The sequence below is a fragment of the Panthera uncia genome, chromosome C2 (assembly GCF_023721935.1).
Source record: "Panthera uncia isolate 11264 chromosome C2, Puncia_PCG_1.0, whole genome shotgun sequence".
NCBI classification, from domain to species: Eukaryota; Metazoa; Chordata; class Mammalia; order Carnivora; family Felidae; genus Panthera; species Panthera uncia.
In genome coordinates, this window is record NC_064810.1 from 28,025,183 (window position 1) to 28,041,215 (window position 16,033).

At 36.8% G+C, this 16,033-nt stretch overlaps 1 protein-coding gene across 1 annotated transcript in view; it reads left to right on the forward strand.

Moving 5' to 3' along the window:
- Positions 1-16,033, forward strand: part of SAMSN1 (SAM domain, SH3 domain and nuclear localization signals 1) — a 156,465-nt gene that overhangs the window by 14,980 nt on the left and 125,452 nt on the right. The window contains exon 2 of the mRNA XM_049627988.1: positions 4,084-4,215. Within this exon, the coding sequence (XP_049483945.1) occupies positions 4,084-4,215 (132 nt within the window). The remainder of the gene's footprint in view (positions 1-4,083; positions 4,216-16,033) is intronic.

Genomic DNA, 16,033 nt, shown 5'->3' on the forward strand with positions numbered 1-16,033 from the left:
GTTACAGTCTTCCCCAGGAATTTGTGCATAGTTCAAAACATATTTTATCCGAGCATGTAGGAATGTGAACATATGGGGCATTCATTAAAAAAAGAGACTAAGAATCCCTGATTTAGTGGAAATAAAGATAGCAGAATTAAAAAGTAGTGGTGTATATAAATATACTGACCTTTAATTCTGTAGGAAGGAGGTGGCTCTAAATACTAAGCATCCCATAAAGATTGCCCCTGAAGAAAGCCAGAGAAAGAGTTAAACATTCCCTTATTTAAGTGTAGGGGGAAATTGTAAATCTTTTAGTAAATGGGGTTTTTAAGAGAAATATAAAGCAAACTTAATGAACTACCCATTCTGAACCAAGGATACTATAAATAATCCATTAAGGGTGATTGCTATTATTTTGGATCTATAAACTCGAAATGGGGTCTATCTTTCAAAAGGGAGGCAGGGATATCCTTTTATGCATGCCACTCTGACTCCAGAATTTTTCTTACAGTTTTACATTGTGATTAGGCTTTTAGAAGGCTTGCTCATTAGAAGCAGGATGATTTTCTTGTTGAGCTCATCATATAGTTATTGAGTTTAACATGACTTTGTAACCCAGTAAGGTTACAAATCAATTATCCCTGCACCATTCTTCAGTGATTTGCAATGCTGCCTCTATTTTATTTGGAGTCTATTCTATCCCATTGGTATATCTCTACCCCTTTCCTTATACCTGTTCTTTTACATACCTATTAAGATAATTCTAATGCTAAGTAGACAGCTTACTCAAGAGAATACCCTTTCCTTGTCCTTCTTCAAAATTTGGACTCTTTAAGTCTTGGTGCTTCTATGTAAATTTCCAGTTATATGAAAATCTTTGATGGAATTTTGATTAAGATGGATTTAATTTTATGTCATCTTTAAGGGAAATTGACTTAATTATGGAGTTGAGTCTTCCCATCCACAAACATGTGTAGCCTTTCGTTTATTCTAATTTTCTTTTATGGACTATTAAGATAATTTGTACTTTGCTCTATAAAGTTCATGCACATCTTTTTACTAAATTTATTGCTAGGGGTCTAAGCATTTTGTTTGCTGTTGCGATTATTTTTTCCTAATTTGTTTTGTGATTTATAGATACATTATAGACGTCTCGATATTGAAATTGCAAGTAAATAATTTTGCTGAATTAAAATTCTGGTAGTCTACATTTTTTTTCTTAGATTTTCCATGCAGATAATCTATAAGGTTTCTTCTTCTTTAGTAATTGCATCATTCTTAACTTTTCTCTCTCTTCTGTAATGTTGACAAGAACGCTCTAATAGCAGGCATCTTACTCTTGTTTCTAACATACATGTAGTTACTCCTAACTGAGTCTTCCTGAGGTTTTTAATAAATAACCCTAATGAGGTTAAGGAAGTCCTGTCTTTTCCCAATTTGCTTAGATTATATCGCAGATGAATAAATTTTTCAAATTTTATTTCTCAAAGAGAATAAATTTTTCAAATAAAAAGTTTTCCTGTATATTATTTCAATAAGTTTTCTTTTTAATGTTGTAAAAAGGCATTTACATGTTGAAATATCCTCATATTCCTACATTAAATACTAATTTTTATGTACACTATTAAATTTAATTTTGTTAACATGGCCTTTAGAATATCTTAAAACTGTTTTATAAGTAAAATAGGTCTGTAGTTTTCTTGAATTGACAAGAAAATCCTGTCACTTTATTTTTCCAGAGTTCTGATTAATTTTATGTTGTAATGTCTTAATATATTACCATCTACACTTTTACCCAAATGTTCCATGTGTTTTCTATTTATTCTTATACGCTGCACCATGGGTAGACTCTTCAGCATTTCATAATTTTTTCAAAGGTCTAGAGTTGATCTTAATTTTTTTTTATTTTTAATATAAATTTCTATGATTATATTACTCATTTTCAAGAGTTTTTTGTTGCTCTTTAATGATTCTTGTTTCATTTCTGCCTGTTTGGTTTTATCATAGATTACTTATAATTGGATGTTACTTTTTCATTTGTTCTATGAAGATCCCATTCTTTGGTAAATTATTTCTCCATCCATTTTATGATTTCAATTTTACCTGGAATGAAATGGTTTTATTTTCAGATTGTCTATTCAGTTGGCTTTTTCAGCATTTAATCCCTTCATCCCTCGGTCAATGTCAAATGACAAAACTCTTTGCCCTCCCTGAGTCCCTGTGGCTCCCTCTCCCTCACCCTGCTCCCTCTCTTTTTCTTTCCTCTCTTCACCTCTCTCTCTCTTCACCTTTCTCCCTCTAGTTGTGAAACAGATATCTCAAGTCTCCTGAGGCTCCAATTTAGAACCAAGACTTACAATGCTGGTCTAGGGATGTTATCCCAAGGTGATAGTTGGTGTATCACCCATCCAGTCACTGAGCCGGCTGGCTGCTTATTTCAGATCCCATTTTGCTGGCTGTGTTATTAAATTTTGCTTTTCTGGGGGCACCTGGGTGGCTCAGTCAGTTAAGCGTCCGACTTCGGCTCAGGTCATGATCTCGTGTTTCATGGGTTCAAGCCCTGCACGGGGCTCTGTACTGACAGCGCAGAGCCTGAAGCCTGCTTCGGATTCTGTGTCTCCCCTCTCTCTGCCTCTCCCCTGCTTGTGCTCTCTCTCTGTCTCTCAAAAAATGAATAAATGTTAAAAAAAAATTAAAAAAATAAAATAAATTTTGCTTTTCTGGCTTACAAATTTCTAGAAGCAAGGGTCCCAGCAGCTATTAGAAAGAGATTGTTTTTTTTTTTTTCAGTCTTCTTTCTAATCACGAGTGCTTCTGTAGCCTCTGGATTTCAGCATGGAGTTGCTTTATGTGCAGGATGTCTACAGCACATTACTCCACAAAGACCAAGATCTGACCAGTGCTACCTGTTTGTGGATGGGTGCTTAACAAGTCGAAAGTTTTACATTCATTCACCGCTTTGTGTTTCAGTTAGATTTTCAGTCTTCCTACATGTTTAGGGATTTTAGAGCATACGTGACTTAGTTCTTACTTAAGTCTTTTTAATTTTCCCAATAATTTGCCATGTGTTTTGAGTGGTGGTTATTGACAATACGAAACTGTAGAGCAGGTTAGTTTAAAGTTCTGTAAGTAGACAACGCAAAAGCAATTCAATCTTAGCTTACGTCTTAAAAAAAACCATTTTTAAAGATGAAAACATATTCACTGCCACACTACAGTTTTTACTCATTGTTTCAACCGAGAAAACTTTTTCAGAATCCAGCAGACCTATGACACCATTATCGGCATCACCAGTTACTATAGAAATTTTCAACATACTGTATGTATACCTCTCTCCATTAAGGTTGTTTCGAGATGATGTCATAACTAGACCAAGTTGTCTCAAAAGAAGAAAATATAACAACTCAACTCAGTTGATAAGTTTGCTTCCCAAGTACAAAGAAAATTCACAGTATAGTTCACAATGGTTTTAAATGCAGACTCATACATTTTAAAGTTCATTATTCCATCAAAGAATAAAAACAAATAAATACTATGATTTATTAATATAAATACTATAGACATTAATATTAGTGCCTTCATTGTACTTGTGAAATACTTTTGCTGTTTCCAAGTATACTCTGTCTATTCATGTTATCCTGACAGCTCGTCTGTAACATGAATGAAAGTGCTGCTTTACAGTTGAGGAAGCCCAAGTACAACAGATTGTGTTTCTTACACAAGGGCGTAGTACTAATTAGAGGGATATGTATATCTGAAACCTGTGACCTGACACCCAACACAGTTTGTTGCTGTCCAGATAGGCCTTTATTGAGTGCCTGGAACTGGATGTCTTCATCATGCTTCTTGAGAAACTGCCTCACTTTGTGCATTGCTCCCTGACACTTGTCTTGTTTGAATTCCTGGCTCTGTAGCGAGTGATGAGGATGCCTTTTCCTACCGCCTTGTTCACTGCTGAAAATTGGCATACCATCGACTCAACCTCTATGCCCAGGAGAATTTGGATAGGGTGCTTTATAAAAGTGGGTAGATAGGATAGATGACTTTTCAAGGAAAATATCATTTTGTTATTTTTCGCCTCATAAATCTCTTTTATTACAGGAGGGCTCTATGGATAGCTTATATGAGCCAGTCCCAGAGCAACACGCTAACCAAGGAAGCACCTCTGTCGGGACTGGTTCTCTTATCTCACCTCATGGGGAGAGTGGAAAAGCACACACCAATCTCTTCATGGTGAGTGAAGCCTTGAGTTGGGTGGGTGACTTCTCTATTACAAATTGAGAATATTTTGCTTAACGATACCTGTTAATGCAACGAAAACCACTCGTCTCAGAAAGTTCTTCATTTACTTTTAGTTTCTGATTTTCTCTTCACTGTTGTCTCTTTCGTGATTTTAGCTTATTAATATGAACTACCTTTTATAGAGTATGTGATTACATAAGTTAAGTCACTTAATCCTCAAAGCAGCCTTATGACAAAGAAATAATTATATCTTATTGGAGATGAGGAAACTGCAGGAGAGAAGGGAAAATTAACTTGCTAACTGTGAAGTGTTAAAGCTGGCAACTAAATATATGTGGGTTTGCATCAGTAGTTTATTGGCACACCAGGTGTTCGGGATGGGTGGGGGGACCACCAGATTTGTAGCATTTGCCGCTTGTCATGGTCTAAGTGCTCCTACTGTGGTCATTTTCAAGACACCAGAGGTTTAACAACTGGCTTCCAATAGCTGAATATTTATTTGTTCATTATCTCTGGTGCCTACTCCAGCGTACCCCTGGTGGCTTTAAAATCTGTGCTAACCACTTTACTAAGCTGCTCCTTAAGTTTATGCGCACACATCATGAACTCACAAAGCCTGAGTATGACTGGAATGCAAAAGCAGATCATTTTTTTGAATTATCTTTATAATTACCAGAGGCACAGAGTTCCCCGTGCTCTGCAAAATTGGCTCTGTCCCTGTTTAACAGTGCCGGCTGTTTTCTTAGTTGATTGTGCTGTATTTAAATTAATCCCATACTAACAAACTTACTTTGCTTCTATCGTGGCTTAGTACAGTACAAAGCATCCTATGTCTGCTACAAATAAAGAACTGTTTTAGGGACACCTGGGTGGCTCAGTCTGTTAAGCGTTTGACTTTGGCTCAGGTGATGATTTCGTGGTCTGTACCCCTCCTCCACTCATGCTCTGTCTCTCTTGCTCTCAAAAATAAATAAATCATAAAAAAAGAAAGAAAGAACAGAACTTTTTTTTATCCTTCTAGATATAGATGCCCCAATAACAACACAAACATCAATATCCGCTTCCTTTATGTAAAGCACTGGAACAGGTGATGTTACGTATGACATTATTTGTGTTGATCATCACAATAACTTCAGAGAGGTTTAGAAAGGTTGAGAAGGGTTAAGTAACTTTCCCGCTTAAAAAGAGGATGACCTACGATTGAAACCCAGATCTTTCTTTGCTCTAGAGAAAGGATTACAGTAAAGTACTTTCAAGTTTTATACAGTTTTATACCTACCTTTATGCCTACCTATTTTATTCTGTGGGAACATTCCTATGAACTTCTTCTTTATATAGCTTACAGATGTAAGCAAACAAGTTCAGTAATAAGTCTCAGTAAGTAAAAATAACCCCCCCAAAATTTAGTGTGGTGGAAAATCTTCCCTCAATTTATACCCTATTCAATATCCATTAAGATGTTGATGTTGACAGATATGCATGAAGAGAAGCAACAATACATTTTACATATTAATGTGAGAGAGAGAGAGACTTACATAGAGACTCTCAATTGAGTCCACAAAATGTTTGCAAGCATTTTTACTCTATCATTAAAAAGAAACATTGAATAAGCTGAAGAGCCTGAAGATATTTCTTTAAATGTGTTAGTTTAATAAATATGCATGAAAAACAAACAAGTCCATGGCCAAGAAGTCTACTAGAATTTTTATCAAACTTCACTTACATTGCAAAAGTAAATGAGAATGATAAAAACAGGATTTAAATTGCTACAACCCTATCTCTCTCTCTCTGTATATATATATATATATATATATATACATACATATACACACATATATATACACATGTATATCATATAGATGTATATGACTCCATATTTAATTCAAAAATATGTGCATACATATAAGCATAAATTTGTGTGTGTGTGTGTGTGTGTGTGTGTGTATACACTGAAAGGCAACCAGTTCAACCACTGATTCTAGTATTAACTGTTAAATTATACCAGTCCTTTCATATTACAACTGATATTATATTCTTTATAAAAATTATTCCACAGCTTGGATATAATAAAATAAGTCTTTTAATAATGACATTTATGATTTACAACTTTCCCTCTGATCCTCTGAAGAATGGATCCTTTTCTCCTCCTAGTATTCTCACTTCCTTTTTTCCCCGCTAATTCAAGGGAAAAAAAAAAAGTTTTGGACTAGTCTTAACAGTGCCAGAAGAATATTATTCTTTTTGGATTGATGTTCTAGAAATACTATAAAACCAACCCTAAAGTTCATGGAGTTCTGTCTCAAGCTCCCAGTCCTCAACCCAAGTGTATCTGTGACCTTCCCAGAGAGGAGAGGGTGCTCTCCAAACAGACAGCATATCTAGTTGATATAGTGGAAATTAATAGCCTATACTAAAAGTAATATCATTTGTCACATGAATTGAAAAGAAAACTCACAATGAGAGAGGAATCCTAGGCTTCCTGACTTCCCTTAAACATACTTTATTTATTCCTATTTATTAGGAGTTTTATGTTGTAGAAAACACTGTTTTAAACAAGGTGTGATGTAACATAGATGAGAATAAAATAATACAGAGTTCCAGAGGAGATAATCCAGTGTAGTTCAGCTTCAACTTAAGGGTTGAATAGGTATTAAAGGGAAAGACATTTATTTGGAATTTTTAAATTAAAATTAATTGAAGTATAGTTTACATATACTTCAAGTTTCAGGTGTACAATGTAGTGATTTGACAGTTATATACATTATGATATGCTCAGCATGATAAGTCTAGTTACCATTTGCCACCACACAAAGTTATTACAATATTATCGACTGTATTACCTATGCTCTACTTCTCATATCTGCAACTTATTTTATAACGGGAAGTGTATACCTCTTAAGCCTCTTCACCTATTTTGCCTATCTCCCATCCTCTTCCTCTGGTAATCACTAGTTTGTTCTTTATATTTATGAGTCTCTCTTCTTGTTATTGTTGTTATTTGTTGGTTTGTTTTGTTTTTTAGATTCCACATATAAGTAAAATCATATGATATTTGTCTTTCCATCTGACTTATTTCACTCAACATAATACCTTCTAGGTCCATCAATGTCACAAATGGCAAGATCTCATTCTTTTTATGGCTTTTCGTATATAATATATAATATTCCATTGTGCATATAAACCACATCTTCTTTATCCATTTACCTGTCTATGGTCATTTAGGTTGTTTCATATCTTGGCTATTATAAACAATCCTACAATAAACATAGGTAGGCATGTATTTTTTTTTCAAATTAGTGTTTTCATGTTCTTTGGGTAAAAACCCAGAGGTGGAATTACCAGATCTCATGGTATTTCTAGTGTTAGTTTTGGGGGAACCTACAAACTGTTTTCCATAGTGGCCATACCAATTTACATTCCCACCAACAGTACATGAAGGATCCCTTTTCTCCACATCTTCTCCAACAATTGTTATTTCTTGTCCTTTTGAAACTAGCTGTGCTGACTGGTGTGAGATGGTATCTTATTGTGGTTTTGACTTGCATTTCCTTGATGATGAGGGGTGTGGAACATCTTTTCATTTGTCTGTTGGCCACCTGCATGTCTTCTTTGGAGAAATGTCTATTCAGTATTTTGGGATTTCAAGTGAGGAACATTTGAAATGCCCAGCTTTCATTTTAATTGCCGTTCCAGGGTGGTTGGTAATGGAGAGCTGGTCTAAAGAGAAATCAATTGAAAATACAAGATTTTATTAAATTTCGTGAAGAGGAATAATAAGCCATCCACTTGTATGTTAGCAAAGCCAGAGAGTTCGGGAAAGCTACTGCTAAAAAAAAATGGGTAAAAAGTTTTATGGAGTGAATACTCCTGCAACTAAGTAAATATGCTGAAAGAAAACGTGCGAATGAAAACGTGCAAATATACTAGCCTAAGGGCTGACTACTTTGTTACCATATTAGCTACAATGCATGCCATTATGGCTTGATTCTGTAGCTATTTTAGTACCTCTTTATCATGTCTGAAGCTAATAAAATATCTTGATTTAGAAATAGAGTGAGAACATAAAATATTTGTACCTCTGCCAGTTGGAGGTTAACTGGATCAGTCTTGAATTATCTGATTTGCCATCTATATTGACTGAAGTAAGCAAGTAATTGTCAATTTTCATTTCATTTTGTAACTCAGAAGTTAAACTGATAAGAAATTTGAGCCTTTTCAAAAAGAGCATTAATGTGGGGTAGGGGCAATGTCCCTATTACTTACATGCTGAACATATTTTTTATATGTTGCACAAATATTCCTTCAATAAATATTTGTAAGCTAAATGAATGGATAAGTGAAGTTCCATTAATTACGCCAAAGGAAGTCTTAATAATGGAGTATGTATGCTGCAGGGTTAAAAAGCATGAGCTTTGGAGTTGAGCAAATAGAAGTTCTCATTCTGGCTCTGCCACTTGCCAGCTATTTGACCTGGGAAAGTTGCTCAAATTCCCTAGAACTGAGTGTCCTTCTGTATAGATTGAGAACCATCCTTTGCATAGGCTTGGCTGAGTTCATTACTCCTCGTCTCCACATGTGGGAAGGATCCAGCACAGAAGTTAAAGAACCATGGGAAGGGCTGATACGTCACACTGGAGCTGAGGTTGCAGACTGCAGACCCAGGGGCCGATATTTTATGGCCCATGAGCTAAGAGTAATTTTTGCATTTTTAAAGGTTTGCTTAAAAACAAAAACAAAAGTCAGAAATTGTATGTGACCCACAGAGCCTAATATCTTTCTATCTGGCTTTTCACAGAAAAAGTATACAGACCCCCTCGGGCTGTGCAGTTACAGACACAGGTGGCAACTGAGTGCTTGAAAAGGGGCTAGTCCAAATGCGGATGGCAATAGGGGTAAAACAAATGCCATGTTTAATTTTTTTAAGTGTATTTGTTTTATTTTGAGAGAAACAGAGACAGTGTGACTAGGGGAGGGGCAGAGAGAGAAAGCGAGAGAGAGGATCCCAAGCAGGCTCTGCACTGCCAACACAGAGCCCGATGTGAGGACTGAACTCAGGAAATATGAGATCATCACCTGAGCCAAAACCAAGAGTCAAATGCCCAATAGACTAAGCCACCTAGGCGCTCCAATTAAAGCCTTAGCATGAAAAATGTATAAAGCATCTTATTAACAATTTTTACATGAATTACTTGCTGAAATGAGATATGTTAGGTTAAATGGAATTTCACTAATTTCTTAACATGGCTACCAGATTGTGGCTTCCACATCACATCCCGCCTTTCAAATGTAACATGGATACTTGTGTATTCTACCAAACCTAAATTATATATATTATTCAGGCTTTAGGAAACTTGTAGCATGTAGTTTTTAGCCTTTTGACCTCTGATAGATGGATGCACACCAGAAGGAAGGTGAGTGTATGTTAAATGTCAATCTACTATGTCCACCATCTTTCACCTTTCTTATCATTAGCATTACTATCCTCCAAAACAAAACAAAACAAAACAAAAAACAAAAGCAGTGCCCTTTCACCTCTGGAATTCCTCTACAGTGGAGGGGAAAAGTGGCTAGCTTTTTGAAGGTGGCTGTTTTTTGTCTTTGCAGAAAATAATTTGTATCATCACTACCCCAGGCTAACAGTATTATCCTAACATTTAAAGTGAGTTACAACTCTTCTGTAATATTTGGGTCTTCTAAAGTGGTGATAAATTAAGACGTTTGATTTTATCAAGTTAAGAAGGAGAGGAATGGGAAAAAAAAACTATCTAAAACTATTACATTAAAAAATAAATCACAAAGAAAAGAGTTGCTATCACTTTGCTAAGACTTTGCTACAACTTCTGGCAGTTGTCAACAGTACTGAGACATCAAAGTAACCAGGTAGTGTCATACGTTACTTCGCTTAGGGAAGCATAGATATTAAAGTATAAAAACTCTTGATGATAAACATTTAATTACATACTTTTAGACGTAGAGGAGACAATAGGGAACATGTGTGTGTTACCCAATGAGGAAGTTGAGATTAGAGACTTGTCTGAAGAGACAGACGGAGTCAAGACGGGAGTTCTGGCTTCCCAAATACTAATCTTGTCCTTTGGCCCCCTCTGCCAGAAGTGTGCATGAGTGTGTCTGTGTGTGTCTGTGCGTGTGTCTCTGTGTGTGGTATGAATGTGTGTGTATGTGAGTTAGAGAAATCAGGAAAGCAGGAGACAGGTGAGTGGCAGAGTACTCTTGGGAGATAAGCAGTGAAGAGGAAGAGAAGATAGGAGGATAAAGAATCCAACCTTATAATATATATGCTAAATATAATCTGATGATAGAGAACATAGCAGGAAGAACTTGAGATGGGCAATGTAGTTAATAGACTCGAGTTTTATTCCTGCTCCCCAGGCGGCTGAGAAATGTGTGTCCTTGAAAATGTTCTTGAACTTCTCTGACCCTAAGTTTCCTGAGCAATAGAATGTGGATAAAAATGTCTGCGTCTCGGTTTGTAGTGAGGATCAAATGTTATAACACACGTTAAGCACCTGGCATAATGCATGTTAATGTTCATTTTCCTGCCTTCTGCAACCCATCACACCAGGGCAGAGTGATCCTTTAATTTAATATCCTTGATTAAATGACTTTAAGTCAAACTCTCACTTGAGCTCGGATGTCGTTTTAAAATAACGGCTCAAAAATAATTTGTAATCAACACTCCTTACCTAAAAGCATTGATTTTTACTGGGCTGGACAAGAAGAAGCAACAGGATTTATTGTTGATGTGCATTAGAACACCCAAGATTTTAATCTCCACAAATTGCCTCAAATCATGAACACTCAGGTTGAGTGCAATGTTTGACAATTCAGCCCGAGATTTCCCATGATGTGTAGACAGCAGCGAACAAGGAAATCTATCACAGTGTCTCTTGTTTGCCTAATTCCTATTTCAGGATGTTTTTTTGTTGTTGTGCTGTTGTTATTTCGTTTCTTGGGTGGGGGAGGTCCATGTTAACTTAAATATTATTAAAATGCAAGTTTAATTTTTTATATACTCACTCATCAACATTGTGTACTGAAAAAAAGCACTGGAGAAATCAATTAAACTGTTCCCAGCTACCAGATTTTAATCAGAAAGTAATAGAGCAGATTCAAAGATAGTTTTAAAGACAAACAATACGATACATGTCTAGCAGTTGGTTAGAGCTCAGCACTAATGAGGCCAAGGTCAGGGGTTTAATCCCCATATGGCCAGTTATTTTCGCTGTGTTCCATAGCCACTGGCAGTACCCATGACCCCAGTCTGCTGTCTTGCCTATGTGTGCCATTGATCATTAAGGAATCTGGGTTGGAAGATGACAAGGCACAGCACAAAACCATTACCCACAATGGGAAGAACAATCAAGGCAAGAACAACCTTGCTGACCAGTAGTTCATTTGCCCATGAAGATTTTCCTTCGCTATAATCAGTCTTCAGGCCACCAGTATAATTCTCAGCTTTCAACTTAGGATAATTCATGGGTCAATGGTAAGAGCGTTATGAGAGAAAACTGAGTTCTTGCCCTGGCTTTGTTCTTAAATAGTGCTGAATAAGTCCTTACACTGTCTGGATCTCAGTTTCCACCTCTACAAGATAATAGGATAAGACTAGATGGTCTTTAAGGCCCTTTGCTGCTCTAAAATGTTTCCTGAATATGTTTTAAATTATTTTGGAAAGGGACTGTTGTCTAACGTAAAATACTATTATTTTCCTTTTGGGACTGTAGAAGACAGACTTCTAGCATGACCTCTAATGAACCCAGCTGTATTAGTCAGTGTTCTCTAGAGAAACAGAACTAATAGGTTGTGGGTATATAAGAAATTATTTGCAGGAATTGGCTCATGTGATTATGGAGGCTGGCAAGTCAGAAATTTTCAGGGCAGCTGGCAGGCTGGAGCCTCAGGGAAGAGTTGATGTTATACCTAGAGTCCAGGGGTGCTTGGGTGGCTCAGTTGGTTAGGTATCAGACTCTTGATTTTTGGCTCAGGTCATCATCTCACAGTCATGAGATCTAGCCCCATGTCCAGCTCCGTGCTGACAGTGTGGAGCCTGCTTGGGATGGTCTCTCTCTCTCCCTCTCTCTCTTCCCCTTCCCTCATTGTGCTTCTCTCTCTCTCTCTCTCTCTCAAAATAAATAAATAAACTTTAAAAAATACTTAGAGTTCAGAGGTAGTTTAGTGGCAGAATTCTATCTTCCTTGTGGGAGACTAGTCTTTTTGTCTTAGTTCTTCAACTGATTAGATGAGACCCACTCATATTAATGAGTGTAGTTGCTTTACTTAAAGTCTACTGATTTAAATGTTAATGTCATCTGAAAACTACTTTCATAGTGACCTCTAGGCTAGCATTTGACCAAATATCTGCCCTAGCCAAGTTGAAACAAAATGAAGCATCATATCTGCCTTCTGATATTTAAGTTCTTGTGTAATCCCCACTCTTGTGTATGATTTGATTCCTATAGGATTTGGCAAAAGTAACAGGAAGTCACTTCCATAATTAGGTTACAAAAGACCCTGACTTCTGTTTTGCTAGCAGACTGGCTCTATTGCCTGCTTGGCTTGAACATTACGATGAAGCAAGAGCCCATCTAGAGAGGCCCACGTGGTAAGGAACCCAGAGCAGCTAGTCAGCCCACAGCCAGAAAGGAAATGTGGCTTTTATTTCAACACTCTCAAAAACTGGATGCTGCCAACAATCACTAAGTGAACTTAGAAGAGTATCCTTTCCCCAGCTAAGCTTTGGATGAGACCTCAGACCCTTGGACTGACAACTTTACTTCAACCCTGTGACAGATCATGAAACAGAGGACCCGTCTAAGTCATGCCCATATTTTTGATCCACACCAGCTGTGAGATAATAAATGTGTATTGTTTTAAGCCATTGAATTTTGGAGTAATTTATTGCACAGCAATACTTCACTAATACAGGAACTAAAATTAATTTGACAAGTTATTGATCAGATTCATTTGCAGATAACCAAATCTATGCTAGCTGATTTAAGCAGAAAGGGATATATTACAGGTTAACGAGAGCTCAGAATCTTTGGGAGGTTGAAGACGGATACCTGGCTGAGCTTGCAGAATTACTCTGAGAAACACACTGAAAAACTTGCCACTAAAGAGATTGTTGCTTCTGTCACAAGCAGAAAGTCAAGAAGACACTATCACCGTGGCTGCTCCAGAACCACACTGTCTCTGCTGAGATTTGTTACATTAAAAATGGATGCCCATACTTCATCTTTTGCCCCATGTTAGTCAGTTTTGTATCAGTGTCTTAGGGTGGTTCATGAGGTGGACAGGACCCCACACATCTTATTCTCGTTACAAGAGTAGTTTCTTTCTTTCCGTCTTTCTCTCTTTCTTCCTTCCTTCCCTCCTTACTTTTTCCTCCTCTTTGTCCCTTCCTCCTCTTCTTCTTACCTTCTTCTATACATTGATTTTAGGTTTAGTGAATGACAGATGTCAACTACAGCAAGAAATATGTATATACCCAAAATATGTAGAGAGAAACATAAGTAGCTATGGAATTAAATGTCTTGCTGTAAGCACCAAGCTTGACTTCTAAAAGAATTTTCAGAAGGAATTTCCAAAAAATATATAATGTAGTTGTCAGGAGCACAAAACTTGGGGGTCAGATAAATCTTATAAAAATTCTAGTTTTGAAATTGACCAGCCTTGTGATCTTGAACAGTTTCCTTTAACACTACAAGCCCGGTTTCTTCTATCCAATGAGGGAACTGTTTGCTGCTCTCTTATTCATCATTTGAGAATAAAAAATAACAATATAATTAACATTATTAGTACAGTGGTTGGCACAACATAAATGATCAATAATAGGGTGTTATCTCTAAAAACGTAACTGTGGTTTGTGGTTTAATGGTGCCAGTTCCACGGAGGTGAGATTTAAGCTTTAAAGGAAGATTTAAAGGAAGATTTGAAGGAAGAACTAGGGTTAAAAGTGGTGAAAGGAGGCGGTTAAGACATTATCATCGCACGCTGTTCTAGCATCTTTCACAGAAGAGCTTAAAAAGCACTTAAAGCCAAGTGTCTTACAAATGGATAAAAGGACACACTGAAATGTGACATGTCATTTTAGAATAGATGAATAATGGAGAAGTCAAGGCAGGTGACTCTCAGGTTGGTATTCTACCACTCAACTGCATTTCTGACTTGCCTCCAAACTATTAAAACTGGGATTTTTTTGTTCTGTCTCCATATTAGCATCAGCATTGACAGAGCTATTAATAACATAGACACTAAAGGAAGAAAATGAGATTAACAATGGCATCCCATCAACTGGGTCTTCATCAAACTATGAACAAGAGGAGTCAGTGTCAAAACAGTGCATGTAATCCTTTTCTTGATTTCTAGATTGTAAAATGACTCCTAACAAGCTGACATATAAAACATAGATTACCTTCATTAAAAAGACTGCACTTTTCTTTCATTTCTTATTTTTTTTACCCATTAGATCTATGATGACATACGGTTTTTCTGCCACCAATTCATGGGTGAACACTACCTGGTGGTTTTAATTCGTCTCCTCTCGTAAATAGAGACTTATGTTAAAGTAAAATGAAATCAATAGATTAAGGTTAATTATGCCTTATTCTCTTTTTTATTTCCTCGGCTTATGATACAATGACTAATTGAATCTACTGAAAGCCATGGTTCTCTCTTTAATCATGTTTTAAAGAATAAGCCCATTCTCACTTTAATTTTCTCTTAAACGCTTTTGTCAGCCCTACTGATTTTGGATTGAAATAGTGTAGATTAGGAACCATGACTTGTTTCTACTGGAAGAGATTTTAAAGTTCTGCTCACCAACCTTATTCTATAGATGCAGAAACTGAGGTTCTGTGAGGAGTTTTTGGATCTTGCTAATTTAGCTGCAGACCTGGGGAACCAAGCCAGCTTCTGGAGTGCCAGTTCAGTGTTTTCTCATTGTGAGGATGGAGTTTGGTATTTTTACCCATCGCATTTCCTATCACACTTCCAACAAGTTTGTTTGGCTGGCTCTTGTTCCATTTGGGGCTATGAGGATTAAAGAAGATAATAAGTGACAGCAAATAGGAAACTTAATGAACATTAGTCGCCCTTCCCCTTTCTAAAACCTTGTGTAAATATAATTTCATACATCATGACACGTTTGAAGATACTTAAGAAAAGCTCTCTTTTTAAAGAAATCTGGAATGGAATCTTTTTGTAAAGGAAGAATCTTTTATAATGCAAATAACCATCCCCTAGGTAACTTGTTTTGTCATCCTGGATATTTATAGCGCTGTGAGAGGAGTTTGTTAGTTCAGGATTGATAGAAAGCTCACTTGGCATACCCGTAGACAAATGGCAAAATTTTATGTGATTTACCAGCTCTGTCTGTGATGGATTAGATAAGGTACCTGTGCATTCTCCAGGCACTACCAGCTTTGTGATTTGCCCTGAGATGACGGGCCATGTGGGGATGCCATCCACCACCTGCTTCTCTTGAGGATATCAGAATTCATTAGCTATATAGGGTTGTTACTTTTTGACAGGAGCTGGACAGGCTGGCAAGAAAGTCTACTGTTCCCATCAGGAGGAGCTGACATTGCTTCTTCTTCTTCAGTGCATTCTCATGGGGGGATGAAATCTGTTCTCTCTCTGAGAACCGTGACATTATTGTAGTAATATAGTGGGGGACCTCCAATGTACAGACTGTCATCTAAATTCAGTGGCTCCTGAAGTGCCCACTTTTAATTAAATGTGCTGTTATAAATTACTGGACCTTCTCTGATGATGATGGCAGCATCCA